General features: G+C 42.2%; 1 protein-coding gene across 13 annotated transcripts in view; it reads left to right on the top strand.

Moving 5' to 3' along the window:
• The window catches only part of ptprt (protein tyrosine phosphatase receptor type T), a 329,101-nt gene that overhangs the window by 178,024 nt on the left and 135,672 nt on the right, over positions 1 to 15,405 (top strand). For all 13 annotated transcript variants that reach the window (XM_034869764.1, XM_034869761.1, XM_034869760.1 and 10 more), the window contains 3 exons: positions 972 to 1,173; positions 5,961 to 6,063; positions 8,648 to 8,924. In XM_034869764.1, coding sequence (XP_034725655.1) covers positions 972 to 1,173; positions 5,961 to 6,063; positions 8,648 to 8,924 — 582 coding nt within the window. The remainder of the gene's footprint in view (positions 1 to 971; positions 1,174 to 5,960; positions 6,064 to 8,647; positions 8,925 to 15,405) is intronic.

Genomic DNA, 15,405 nt, shown 5'->3' with positions numbered 1-15,405 from the left:
ATAGGCGGGGCCAGAAGCCAGCTGCACCAATCACATAGATGTATCTGATATAGGCGGGGCCAGAGGCCAGCTGCACCAATCACTTTCGTGTATCTGATATAGGGGGGGCCGGAGGGGAGCTGCACCAATCACATCGGTGTATCTGATATAGGCGGGGCAAGGGGCAAGCTGCACCAATCAAATTGGTTTATCTGATATAGGTGGATGCACGCTGCACCAATTTGTGTATTGTATACACATTGGTGTATCCGATGTAGGCGGGGCCTCAAGATGGGCGACTTACATTACTCAATGCCAGACTCTTACACCAAAATTACACCGGTTGCAAAGCGGCTTTGGATCGGCTCTGCTGCGTGTCGGCTCCGTGCTTCGCCATCCGTCAATACCCACCAGGTCTGGATTTGTTGAGGAACTACTGCAGCCATGACTGACAGCTGAAGTCACGAGGTCCCACAAGATCTCACCAATTCATGTAGAATAGTGGGAATACACACATTGACTTTAATCGAAACCTAATGACTGTGCCGCGGTTCTGGAGCGGATCCACTGCCGTCCTGCAACCGGTGGTAATCAGGAGTTAGTCTGTCATATTTGCGTCTGGAATTTCAAGCTACACCAAACACATGTAGTTTACAAAATACGTTTTTCTGTATGATAAATATACCACCCAACTATATGTATGGGTACAAGTCCAATTAGTTGACAGAAGTGTTTGGATCGTTTCCAGTTTCTATGATGTGAGTTTTTTTTGTTGCATTGAATACTTTTACTTTTAATGCTTTAAGTACATTTTCCTGATGATACTTACATACTTTTACTCAAGTAACATTTTCACTGCAGAACTTTTACTTGTAACAGGGTAATTGTTACAGGGTGGTATTCATACTTTTACTTAATTAAAGGATCTGGAAATGTCTTCCACCACTGATAAACAAGGTAAAGCTGAAAGGTGTAACATTGTCTGCCTCCAGATCACGTACAAGGCCCTGAGCTCGTTGGACCCGAGCGCTGATCTGACAACCCAGAGGGGACGGGTGTTCAAGCTGAAAAATGAGACCCATCACCTGTTTGTAGGTCTATACCCAGGGACCACCTACTTCTTCACCCTCAAAGCCTCCACCAACAAGGGCTTCGGTCCGCCCGTCACCACCCGCATCACCACCAAGATAGCAGGTAAACATCCATCATCTGTGATATTTTCCTCTGACATTATTCCATGAAACAACGTGGTATGTGTTGATGTGTGTGTGTGTCGTGTCATTTCTGTTGACATTTAGTCTGTTCTTTGCTCTCAAACCACACAAAGACATTGTGCCACACTCCTGCTTATTATAACAATAATAGCAGGTGAAGGACAAGACGCTGAAGGCTTGTTTGTTGGCCAGGTGGTGCGCCGGCATGTCACTCAGATTCTCTGTGAATGTGCCAGTCCGTCTGCGTCTTTGTTTGTGTCTTTGTTTGTGTCTTTGTTTGTCTGAGTGACCGTTTTCATATCTATCTGATTTCTTTCTCTCCATTTGTAACCCTTTGTTTATGTCACCCGCCTCGGTCCGTTGAAAATGTCAATGGCACCACAAAAAAAAAAAAAAAGGTAAACAAGTAACTTTTATGGTAAGAACCTCAAATGTTTATTCTGGATCAAGAGGACTTCTCTATGATTATCCCCCCTGTTTTGTGAAGGGTGTTTCTTTGTTGTTTAAATGACAGAATGATAACAAAACTTCCCTTTTTTGTATGCCTCTCCTTGCCCTTTATTTCTCTGACTTATCTTTTCAGTCCCTCTCCAGCTTTACCTAACTTTGTCCCCGCTGTTTCCTCTGGCAGTATCTCACCCATTTTCTCCCCTCCCTCTTTTCTTTCCTCTTTCTTTGTTCCTACCTTTTCACTCTTACCTAATGGCACATCTGATTGTCGATACCCTTCACAGGATGTTGTTATTTCTATTTTCTCCTCACTGATGTAGTTGTGACCTTTAGCTTTTTTTCTTTCTGTAGCTCTGAGCCAGCCAAAAGTAATAACTCTTCCAATCCCAACTTTATGTTTAAGACACACTGAGGGCCTGTTAGGGTATTTGTTGTTTTAAGCCCCCAACGTTGCCTTCCAGGCAGTGTTGCCTGGATGGACCTAGGATTAGGCAATGGTTAGCGTTAAGGTTAGGGTTAGGTGCCTTGAAGTCAACGGTCGCAGTTTTTGAAGGTCTCTGTCTCGACTGCATTTTTACTCGTTCTTGTGTTCATCTGAGATGAAGAGGACTTGGGATTTTATTTCAAGACCACAACTGCAGGGATTTCACTTAATTGCCTGTGCATTGTCTTATTTAAGCCTATTTGTTAAACCTTGCCAATGCAACCAATAACTTTATATCTTATTTGAAATTTGTTACTGTAAACCACCTCTCCCTGCGCTCTTTACACGCACTCCCAAGAAAGTGATTGTGGGAAACAGTAGAAGAAGTACTGGTTGTCTAACACAAAGTCTCGCCCTGCCGTGGTCTTGGTCTTGACTCGATCTCGCCCTGCCGTGGTCTTGGTCTTGACTCGATCTCGCCCTGCCGTGGTCTTGGTCTTGACTCGATCTCGCCCTGCCGTGGTCTTGGTCTTGACTCGATCTCGCCTTGCCATGGTCTTTGTCTTGACTCTGTCTCTAACTGTAAAAGTCTTGGTCTTGTCTTGTTCTCGATACACTCTGGTCTTGGTAATGACTTGGTCTCGGTTTAGGCGGTCTCAACAACACTGCAGCCTTGTTTCTTCTGCCTTTTCAGCCTTGCCAAAACGCTCTTTTGCGCTAAATCAAATGTTTTATGGTCACCATTCATCTCATAGCTGGTTGGCTTAGATCCTGGCTTAAAACTCGTTATATAAGGATATTTATATTCTGGGACCAGAGCCTTTAAAAAAAGTAGGCAGTCAGTGCCGTTCACCATTGAGAACTTACAATGGATGAAGTGAAGATCTGTGTCTATGATGAATTGTCTTCAATGCAGATTAGATTCAGGATAAATTCACAATCAGCAGTATTACTGTATGCAGGATGGTGGACAGCTGTCAGCGTTTGTTGTAGAGGTGACAAACTTGCCCACATCAGCACCCCACGTACAGTATGCCGTATTAATCCCCCGCACTGTGAAGAGGTGTGATGTGAAGAGACTTCTTCCAAAATGTTGAAAATGCAAACAGAGAACATCAAGAAGAAAACATCATGTTTCTTCAATATTTTCAGATTAAATAATTTATTTTTCATGTTCTACCTACTTTTCATTACATATAAAAAACTGTTCCCCCCTGGGTAAGCCAGATTCTGATCATTTCAATGTTTATTAATATTAATACATAAATGATCACTGTCACATATCCACATATCTACCATGATATGAAGCAGCGATTGTGGGGTTCATCTTTATTAACACAGAGAGGCTCTGCTGGGCGGGCAAGCTCTTACCCAACACACATCTTTTTTCATTCGTGCACTTACAGTCTACAGGCCTAAATTGCCCCCCACCAGGACTAAGTCACTGGGTATTATTTTGTAATGCATTTTTTTAAATACGTTTTTAAACTAGTTACAGTGGGGTGGCGCGGTTGGAACCTGACTTTTGAATCTCCAGTTAGCTTTAAGCCCTGACTTAATGTAGAACCATCAGTCTTATTCATTTATTAAATTCATAATTTCCTGATTGTGTTTATGATTCTGTTATCACAAAAACTATTAGGCACTCCCTTTATGCTGCCATCACTCTGTGACCACTGTCGAAAAAACACCCGGCTAAACAATTTTCCTCGTGAGAACCCTGCTTACACACAGTCAGTCCAGCTCGTGGTCACAGCTAGTGGCCCCAATTTTTAGATGAAACATATACTAAACATATGTTTAACCCCCTGGGGATTGTACTTTTATTCCAATAATGCTTCTCAGAGTTGTTTTAATTAAACCCAAATAGGATGCCTTCCTCTCGTCACTGAGCCCTGGCAGTGTTAAGTGCTGATTGAACCATGCAGATTGCAGTCTAAATGTGTCATCGGCGTTTTATTAGCGTCGTCCCATCTGTCAGCACCTACACTGATTCTAGCATGACCTTTCCACAGAGCCTCCATTCCTCCATCTCCCTTACAAAAAAGAGGGAAAAAACAACACATGGCACATCCACACGTAACAGAGATGTCTCCCTCCAAATGTCACGCCATCCCCAATCTTCATTAACTCATTCAGGGGCCACTTCAATGAAATGATGCCGACAAATAGAGACGGGTGCACGTATACAGGCTGTTGGGGGGGTGTTGGACTGTTAATAACCTAAATGCCACAACAATCAGGGGAAAAGTGTTGATGTTTTATTCTGACAAGCACTTTTGCATGAGGGCATGACAAATGTGAAACTAAAAAGTTGACTGTCTGTGGAGTGAAGCATACATCCATCTTGTTGTTGCTCGTAACATCACTTAAAATCACTGCTGTCAAGACATGATACTTTATTGTCAACAAAATCGCAGCCTGGACGAATTGGTTTTGTTTTTAAAGCTCTATTTGATAGATTTGCCTCTGCTTGTATTTATTACAGTATTAACTCAAGAGTGGCATGTAGATGGAAATAGGTCCTTCCTTGATTTTCTCAGCTTAATTTATCTTAACTAAACAGCTTCGGAGTCATTGGAATGGTTATATGACTTTTTTCGAGTGGAATGGTGGTCGTCTCGCTCCCCCCCCCAGCGCCTCTTAGGGTATAAACCACTATTGCAAGTTTGGACCGGCGAGCCGCCGGACTCAGCGTCGGGAAGTATGGCGTGAAATCAGGTCTCGCAATGTAACAAATTGCAGGAACCGGCTAACAAGGTAGCAATGCAGTTTTTTACACTATTGTCATGGCTGAGCTGGCAAAAAAGAAGCAGAAGACTAGGAAAGCATCATCGGAGGAACAGAGAAAAAGGAAACAGAGGAGCTGCCAAAAATCTATTCAGAAGCTGTATGGGGAGCTCTACAGAGAAACCTGTAGGGGGGGCTCTATAGAGAAACCTGTAGGGGCGGTTCTATAGAGAAACCTGTAGGGGCGGTTCTATAGAGAAACCTGTATGGGGGGCTCTATAGAGAAACCTGTAGGGCGCTGTAGAGAAACCTGTAGGGGCGGTTCTATAGAGAAACCTGTAGGGGGGGCTCTATAGAGAAACCTGTAGGGGTGGTTCTATAGAGAAACCTGAAGGGGGGGCTCTATAGAGAAACCTGTAGGGCGCTGTAGAGAAACCTGTAGGGGCGGCTCTATAGAGAAACCTGTAGGGGGGCTCTGTAGAGAAACCTGTAGGGGCGGCTCTATAGAGAAACCTGTAGGGGGGGCTCTATAGAGAAACCTGTAGGGGGGGCTCTATAGAGAAACCTGTAGGGGGGGCTCTGTAGAGAAACCTGTAGGGGGGGCTCTGTAGAGAAACATGTAGGGGGGGCTCTGTAGAGAAACCTGTAGGGGGGGCTCTGTAGAGATGCCTGCGAGCAAAAAGAGAGAAAACAGCGAAGAAATGGCCAAAGCTGCATAGCGCTTCTTTAACTCAAAAGAATAGGTACAGTTAGCCTTGACATGTACACATGTTTTCAAAATAAACCAACGTGAAAAAAGACCTCTGTTGAATAATGAGAATCACTTTTTGAAAACATGTCCTAAGTCTGGTATCCCTTCTTCTCCTTTGTATTGCCTGTAGGCATATTGCTTATTTTAGAACTTGAAACTAAGTTTGGTTGTCCCACGTTTTGTTCTGTCCGTTCATACTACACCTTGTTGAAAGACATGTTGGGTTGAGAGAAATAAGAGAGGAACTGTTACAGCGTGTAATTTTACTAGAGTAATATAGTTATTTCTGTTATGCTGGGCAGTACACTGTGACTTCCATTGGGTTTATGGTACTCTGTTTAAAATGTCAATTTCTGCAGCTTCATTTACTTTCTTTCTTTCTTTCTTTCTTTTTTTCTTTCTTTACCACCAGCCCCCATGATGCCAGAGTACGAGTCTGAGGCTCCGCTGAACGAGACAGAGACCACCATCACTATCCTGCTGAAGCCCGCCCAGTCACGTGGCGCACCTATCAGGTAATGTCTTATATCTGTTTTATATCCCTATGTTGTACTCCTGTCTCTTTTCCTTCTTTCTCTTCTTTCTTTTCCTTTCTTCTTCTCTGTTTTCCTACCCACTTACTTCTCTCTAGACCCTCCCTCCGGATTTCTCCTATTCTCTTCTTCTCTCTTTGTCTCCTCTCCTCTCCTTTCTTCTCCTTTCTCCTCTTGTTTTTGTATTTTGATTTTCTTTGATTATGAATTTTATCTGATAATGGTCCAATAATGGGACTTTGAAAACCTCTCCTTTTTCCTGTCCATGTCTCTTCTCCTCTCATTTAGTCTCTTCTCATTTCATGTCCTCTACTCTCCTCTTATTTTATTTCTTCTCCTCTCCTCTCCTCCCCCTGTTTCCTTTCCTCACCTTGTCTCCTCACCTCTCTCCTCCTCTCCCCTCTCCTTCTTTCCTTCCCCACATCTTCCTGCAGTAGTGGTGGGGGAGAACAGCAGGTTGTCAGTGTTCATAAGTGTTTCTGTCTTCATAGGAAGTCAAATCTGAAAACAAGAGGAAGGAAATTATTTAAAGCTGTTACACACTCAAGTTTCATGTTCTAGTTGCCAGCCCACAGCCCTCACTGCCTTTTTTTTAAGATTATTTTTTGGGGCATTTTAGGCCTTTATTGGACAGGACAGTTGAAGTAATGAAAGGGGAGAGAAAGGGGGAGTGACAGGCTGCATTCGAACCCGGGCCGGCTGCGTCGAGGAATAAACCTCTATATATGGGCACCCGCTCTACCAACTGAGCTATCTGGGTGCCCTGCCTTTGTTTCAAAATGGACACACAGCTACTTTATTCCTTTTCTAATTTTTTCAGCCAGCGCATTTTTTATTGTGCATATGTGATCATGTGATTCCATCCATTTCATTTTCGTTGGGGAGAACATAATTCTGCCGTTGCCTTTAAGGCTATATAACTTTGACAGGGGTGTGTGGAGAAAATATATATATCACTTCAATTTGGACATGGCGGAAATGGATTTGAGAAATGTGAGAGGGGGTCAGTGATTTAGTGTTAATTTCTGTAAATCCCATGCCATACCTCGCCGTGTATCACCCACACATGGCAAATATATCTCGCGTTGAATTAGGCTGCAATCCAATCACTAACATCTTTATGTGCTTGTCAGCCCGGGATAGGCACCCCAACGTGTTTGCTCATTATGTGTGTTTTGTCCAATATCCCATGTTTTAAGTGCCAACAGATGTACACGGGGTGACAGGGAAAAGGCTTCTGTTGATCAATGTGCTTGCTAATGTTTCTGCAGGAATTCAGATTGTTTTTTATTTTCTTTTTTCTGGATCTGAGGAGATAAGAGCATCTCGAGTTCAAGAGCTTAGATGAGGAATGTTTACCGAAATGGCTGTGCTAAGAGGGAGCAGAAGAATTAAAAAGTTTTCTCCACAAAGAGAGAAGTGCAATAACACTTAGGCATATGGAGACACTGGAGACACTAATATGAACACCTGTAAGACCAAACACACACAGACACACACACACACACACACACACACACAAACACACACACACACACTTGAAAACACACAATTCCCTAGTTGCTCCTTGTACAAGGCCTCTGCTTTATCCACTGGGCAGCCACGGAAAGCCATTCAATTGAAATGGATATTTTATCAGAAAGACAGAAACAGCAGAGAGAAGGATAGAGAGAGATAGATAGATAGAGAGAGAGAGAGAGAGATAGAGAGGGAGAGGGAGAGAGTAAGAGAGACTCATCTTTGGTCATCAGCAATTATCTTTTATGAAAGCTGCCAAACGGGAGCTGGGGATAATTGGCCCCGGCCTCCTTCACAGAAACATACATTTCCCTAATTGCGTATAATTGTGAAGTGAGTTCTTGGCTTGGAGGACGAAGGTAATTGCGGAGGGCCGCTGCGTTTGTCCTGACCACTAAAGGAGCCCTCAACCATTCATGAAGCCTCTCAGATAGGAATGGAAACACACACACACACACACACACACACACACACACACACACACACACACACACACACACACACACACACACACAGACAAAGTGGTATTAAGTATATAAACAGACCACTACACACCTGTTAGAACACACACAAGCACACCTGCAAGAGCATATATGTAACCTTAGATCACACACACACGCACACACACGCACACATGCACAAACACGCTCGCACACACACATCCGCACACTTATTACTTACTTTTATTTTTTACTTTCATGCTGGACAAGAGATAATCTGCCATCTACTTTGTGAGAAAGTTAGGGGAAGCTGGCTTCCAAAGTAAATCTCCAATTTGAAAAAAGTGACCCTTGGAATTCTTTCTCTCTTTTTTCTTTCAAAGGATAGATTTTATTTTCCTGAAATGTTTTTATAGATGCTATCTTCTGCTAATGCTTTAATTGTGAAAATGGATATAAAGCAGTCTGGTAGTTAAAGAGTTTTAATTTAGTTTACTCCGTAGTGATTGAACAGGGATATGTGTAATAGTCAGGTCAAACAAATTAGTGTTTTAGCTGAACTAGGATTAACAAAAAATATATATAATAAAACTTGTTTGTGTTTCTAGCTCCTACCAGCTAGTTGTGAAGGAGGAGCGCAAGTCCAAGACCCGCCGCGCTGCCTCTGAAGCCCCTGAGTGCTTCTCCGCCCCCATCAGCTTCCGCAATGCCTCCGTCTTGGACTCCCCTTATTACATCGCTGCTGAACTGCCGCCTTCCAGCCTCACGATTGTACAACCGTTCACGGTGGGAGACAACAAGAGCTATGGAGGTTTCTGGAATCGTCCTCTGTCACCCGCCAAGAGCTACAGCATCTACTACCAAGCCATGAGCAGAGCCAACGGGGTGAGTCTCAAGACTCCAAAAGTACCTATATCAGGGTGTGACTTGGGGGGGGGGGGATGTATTTTGACCATGCACAACAAAACTTAACATGCAAGAATTAAATCCCCATTTCAATACCATGGACATAGTGCCACTCGGCAAGCCATGCCAGAACACTTATCTTTGAACTTCAATATCCGATGGAAAAGAATCTCAAAATGAAATAGCACAACATGGTGTCAACGTAAAACACAACGCTTTCCAACCGGAGAGCTGAGAAAACAAAAGCTTGTTCGTTCCTCAGGAGAGTTTTATTCCAAACAACGATCCTAAATCTAACTAGTTGTTTTTGTCCTTAAATTTAACTATCATTATTGTGTAATGCTCACTTTTCCTTGCTATACTCCACTACCATAGCCCCTGAAAAGGCCGTCATCTGGTGGTGCCTGTACCCGGCTCAAAGTCCCCTAACTGCCGCTGGCAGCCGCCGTCCTGGAGCTCTTTAGCAGCTAAAAACAACCAGCAACTGCCCCTCAGATTTTATTGTTCTATGACATTAATTGGCGCGTCAATATACATTTTCAAATTGGACTAGGCCTATTTTCCCACAGAACGAAATATTATGTAAGGGATAATGTAGAGCGAGCTGGTTGTTATAGCGAATACAACCCCTACAGGGTGATCACTTTAATCAGCCTGAGGGGTCTTGAATCAGTACTTTTAGCCATGCCCTAATCAGTGATGTCATAGCAACAGAAAGTTGTGACTAAGAATCAGTGATTGAGATGAAGTTAGACAGAGTAGTGCAGTGGCATCTTGATTTACCCTCTCAGCGGCCCCGTCCAGTAAAGGGAATTTTTATGTCGCTTCTTATCAGAAAATAAATAAATAAAAAGTCCCTCTGGGAATCTTCCTTCCCAGAATCCATCAGTTTGTGTCCCCATTTTGCCTGGCAATTATACCGTCTGCAACTATAACAACACCCCCGGCCCACCTCCCCCCTTCTCATAAGTCATTCACAACTTGAACTTGGCTATTGAATTTCCATAATACTCCAAACTCCTGTGAGGGTTGTTTTAATTTTCCACTGCCGTAACCACGGTAACTCGGTTTGGCGAGCAGGGCCGGGCAAGCTGGCTGATGCCGTGATGTAATATCCTCCTCCAGAAGGCCGATCTCCCACAATGCACTCACACAGAGGAGACTGTGTGCAAGTGGGTGTGAGTGGGGATTCTTGCATGATTGAACAACACGTGCACGTGAGCAAATGAGGATGCGTTTCAAAGAGTGTGTGTGTGTGCGCGTGTGTGTGCGCGCCTGTGTGTGTGTGTGTGTGTGATTTTGCTTTTGCTTGCCAGTTGTGGGTATTCATGTGCAACCCCAAATCCGGTCACATAAGAATACCTTATTTGATTGGATCTCAGTCAATCCAATCAGTGTGAGGTTTGTTTAGGTCATGGAAATGAAGCATTGTGGGTAGTAGAAAAGCAAGTCCAGCCACCGTTAGACAGATGATTTGATAAGGCAGGCATAAAAAATAGCCTCACATTCAAAATTATTTATGAATTTCTGCCAATAAATATACATTTGTTTGCGCATGTCGTCATCCATTCTGAAGAGAAACTGTTTCATGTTTTTAGTTTTTTACTTCCCAGCTAGTCCCACACTGCCAGACCTTCCTCCACAGCTATGCATGTAATATAGATATAAAAGAAAAACAGAATAAATATGGATATTTAGTATGAACAATATAGACAGATATGTACAATATGTACAGCTATGTGCAGTGTGGTAACAGTACCATTGTAGTGCAGGATGAATAGTATGAAGAGCAGTAGAATATGGCTATGTATTAGTGTAGTTATAGTACTTACATATTTCAATACCTTCCAAAAATGTTGCAAGTGCCTGGTTTTGGCTAAAATAACTGCTAGGTTAGGTTGGGGCAGGATCGGGGGCTCCGCTGAGTGTCGGTAGGACATGGACACTTAAATATACAGAGTGTCTCCAATGGGAAATGTTGGACCCTTCCGTCCAACGGACCCCGCCACCGTTGCAGACTTTGTAGCTTTATGACAGCAGCACGCTGGTTCCTCCTCAGCTCCCGACAGACAAAAGCCACTAGAAAGCGTAATCACTTGAACCTCTAACAGATCTCTTGTTACGGACATGTGAAGGCTTTATACTTAACATCTTTTAGAATGTCCGTGTGTAATGCTTGATTTGATTTATTTAGCACACAACAAAACAACAATGTTACATATACGATAAAACAAAATAAAGTAATGAAAACCCAGAAAACCCTCAAGGAGCTTGACATGTTGGTTTTCCTAAAACAATTCAACAAAAGGTAGCTCAATGACAATTAAGACATACACACACTCTATAAAAAGGGAAACAAGAAAGGAACAATTATATGAGGAGGGGAAATTAGGAATGAAGAAAGAGAGACAAGGAAAGGGAATCAAGTCGAAAACAGGTCGTCTTTTTTCCTTTTATTGTGTCGTACAGTTTATAGACTTACTATAGACTTAGACTTAGACTTAGACTTCTCTTTAGTTATCCTTTTGGGATGACTCCTGCAAGGAAATTGAAATTCCCAGCATCTGTTTTAGCATGAAAAGAAAAATGACAGTACAAAGATAGTATAAATAGCAGTAATAATAATAACAATAAGAACATTCGGCAATAAAAATACATGAAAACCCATGAACCCATGTAACACACATACTGATACTGAAAATTATTTAGTGACAAAATATTTAGTGACAAAATAATCTCATCTCAACATCCACTTGTTAGTTTTTTTGTCATGGAGCTTCGGGGATGTAGGACCCAAGGGCAAGACAGCAGACACACCAGTTAGCTCAGGGATTTATTATGATGAAATCCAACAAACAAAAGGTGTCCTGGAACAGCAGGCAAAGTACAAAAACATGAACAGGCAGAATCCAAAACAGGAACAGGCAAAACATCAGGAACACCGAGACCAACACAGGGTCCATGACACACAGACAATCCAAACATAATACAGTGATCTGACACGGGGGGACACAGAGACCAAATACAGAAGGCAACGAGGAAACAAGAGGCTGGGAGACAGGTGGAAACATCAGACAATCACGAGAGCGGGAAAAACCAAAAGACAGGAAGTAAAACAAGACAAGGCAGGAGAGGAAACCAGACTGTCAAATTAAAACAGGAAGCTGAGCAAAATACAAAACAGAAAAACATACTACCAAAATAAGACAAAACACCAGCATTTTTTGTATCAAACAACCATATTGCTGCCCAGGGTTAACAAAACCAATGTTTGAACACTCTTTGAACCAGATGGCAGTAATGGCAGGAAGTAAACGCTTGGGGGGGGGGACTTTGGCCTTTTTTACTTTGTTGATTTATAACATGCACAAAAAAGATATGTAACACAATAAAGCCAATCAGCATAATAAAAGCACTTTAAGACTTTTTGAGACCCTTATGAATGAAATTTAGGACATATATTTACCACAGATTAAAAAAAAATATATATATTTCAATGAGCATAAGAGGTGGCGTTGCATGGACATAGGGAAATTAAGACCTGTTTAAAATTATTCAAGACCTAGAATACAATACTCAAGGTAAATTAAGAATTGTTTAAGGCCCAGCATTTAGATTTTGAGATTTTAGACTTTGTAAGACCCAGCAGAAACCTTGTTAATGACAGTGAGTTGCCTGACTACAAGAATGACCACTGTGATCCTCGCTGCTGTGTCAGGGTCGGACACACATCAGCCGCCCTGGAGCTGGTGGACGTTCAGGGCCTTCCCCGAGTGGATGTTTGTTGACAACATACTGTAAGGAAACAAAGGTCTGGCATCAGTGCTTTGTTCAGTTTAGAAAGCTGCACTGGCTACGCAAGAAAAAAGAAATCTGGCCGGTGGATCCAGTTGTCACTTGACTCTGAACACACTGCTGAGCCACATCTCTGTTACAGCTGTAACAATTTCAAATTATACAGGAACAATTAATCGTCACAGAAATCAAAGTTATTAACAAGACAATTGTCTCTTTAAGTCAAATTTAAAAATATGTATTTATGTGTTACTTTTTCAAACAAATTAAGTTCTAAATGAATGCCATCTTTGGGTTAATTAATTTACTTCAATTTAATTTAATTTATACTTTTACAATGGAAATTACAATATTTTACAATTACAATATATCACTGATACTCAAAATAAGTCACACGTTATGTAACTGTTAGGTGGCCCAGATTATGTACCACAAAGATACACATTCGTAAAACATTGCATATTTTGGTTATGAACATAAATTCAACAATTACCCATCAACGCTAGCTAATGTTAGCAATAATTGCGGATAGAAAAAAAATGGCAATGATGTAAAACAATTTGCGATTAGAAAACTGGGTAACACTTTACTTGAAGGTATCTACATAAGAGTGACATGTCACTGTCATGAACACATGACACAGACATGACACAAGGACCCTAACCATAACCATAACATGTCATGACAAAACCAAATGACCCTTACTAAAAGAAGCATTATGTCATAAACGTTCACGACTTGCGTATATGTTATGTTAATGGAACATTCATGACAGTGTCATGACACTCTTTTGTAGAATCTTCAAGTAAAGTGTAACCAACAGTTGTATGTCATTATTGGCCCTACCCTCTGAATAAAGAAAAATGTCAGTTTTGAATATCTTGTTTCCTAAATCCAGTGTCAACTCGGTTGTGTTCTGTCGCTGTAGGGCTATGGGGAACTGATTTTGCCAATAAAAGAATTTAAGTTATCTGCAGTTTTTTACAAATGCGTGTCATTTGTTTAATTGCTTTCCTGCCACTCATTTTGCAAGAGTAGGTTTCCCTTTTTATTTTTCTTCTAAAGTGGCGGATGTCTCAGAAAACAACTCATTTACATTTGAGAGAACTTGGCTGGTTTGTTGTAGTTTGATCCCGTGGTCTGTTTCTCCTTCTCCGCCTGTCTTAATAATAATCCTGCTCGGGGTTTTTTTTCTCCCCTTCCCTCCGAGCCCCACCTGTCCGTCATGGAAAAACGTCTCTCTGCTCTCATTCTCTTTCATTTTGTGTCACTTCCTCTCTCTCTCTCTTGAGAAACATTCAGAAGAAATTGTTCTCTCAAACCACCCACTCTCCTCCTCTTCATCGCTCACTGCTGTTGCCTCTGTTTCTCTAATAGGAAAGAAAAAACACCTACATTTCCCTATTCTCAAATTATCTCAGTGGTGTCTTTCTCCCTCCATTCCTCTATGTGTATCTGTTGTCCCACTCTTCTTCCCCTCATCTTTTCTCCATCTCCGTCCTTCCTGCTCTTCTTCCAAAGATCATGTTTCCTCCTGTCCTTTGTTCTTTGCTTTCTATTTTTGCCGCCCTCATTCTATTTAGTGCATCCTTATCTTGTTACCTTTCCGTTTGCAACCTTCTGTCTCCCCTTTTTGGCTTCCTTTCATTCCCACCTGTTTCACATGCCCTCTCCTCAACTTTTTTCCTTCCTCTTTTTCATTTTCTCTCCCTCTTCTTTTCATTATCTCCATCACCTTTCTGTTGTCTGCCACTGTTTGCCACTGTTCTTTGCTCCTTGTTCTTCCTGTCCCCTTACCTCTCTTTTGCCTTCTATTTGCATCTTACACACCTCTCCCTCCCTCTTCCTTTGCTGCTTTTTCCCCTTAAACCTATCCCCCTCCTCTCACTCTCTCTTTTTCTCTGACCCTCCATTCCTCTCTCTCCCCCCACATCAGTCCGATGTCGGCCTCTCATCTCCAATCATTGTGCCAATTAGTCGACAATCAGCACATTAAAACTGCTCACCGACGGCAATCTTGATATCTCCCTCGATGTCGTGTGATGTCGCACACACACACACACACACACACACACACACACACACACATTAGAGGCAAACACAATCACAGACAAGAATAAAAGTGCCTGGGGCAGTAAGTATGAGAAGTAAGAGCAAGAGTGATCGGGGACTTAGGGATGAGAAACGATAGAAGGAGGGGGAATAAAAGTCTAAAAATGGTCGATGGGAGACTAAATAAGATATAATACTGGAGGGAAAGATGGAGGCCGGCAGGGCAAAACAGAAACAGTGTTAGAGGAGAGAGATATGCCAACGTTGTGGCAACAGTTTGGGAGAGGCTGAAAAAAAGGATGAGAAGAATAGAGCATTAGTGTAGAAAGATTGGTTGAAGGGGAAAAGAGGGGGTAAGTAGATTCCAATGGGAAGGATAGAAAGAAGAAAGATAGGTTGTCTTACCCTATCAGAACACACAGACACAGTTTCATGGACAAACTTCTTAAGAGACGGATTGATGAGGCGGAAAGACACTAAAGTGCTGAGAAGAGTAGAGAGGTAAAAAAGTTTGTTAGAGGCAAAAGGCAGAGAAGGAGGGAAAAAGCTTAGGAGAAATGGCAGAAACAGAAGGAAACAGCCCCCCCATGACAAGAAAAAAAAGCCTCAGGGG

The sequence above is a fragment of the Etheostoma cragini genome, chromosome 4, assembly GCF_013103735.1.
Source record: "Etheostoma cragini isolate CJK2018 chromosome 4, CSU_Ecrag_1.0, whole genome shotgun sequence".
Taxonomy (NCBI): Eukaryota; Metazoa; Chordata; class Actinopteri; order Perciformes; family Percidae; genus Etheostoma; species Etheostoma cragini.
Note: the sequence above shows the minus strand (reverse complement) of the source record. Positions and strands in the feature narration are given on the sequence as shown.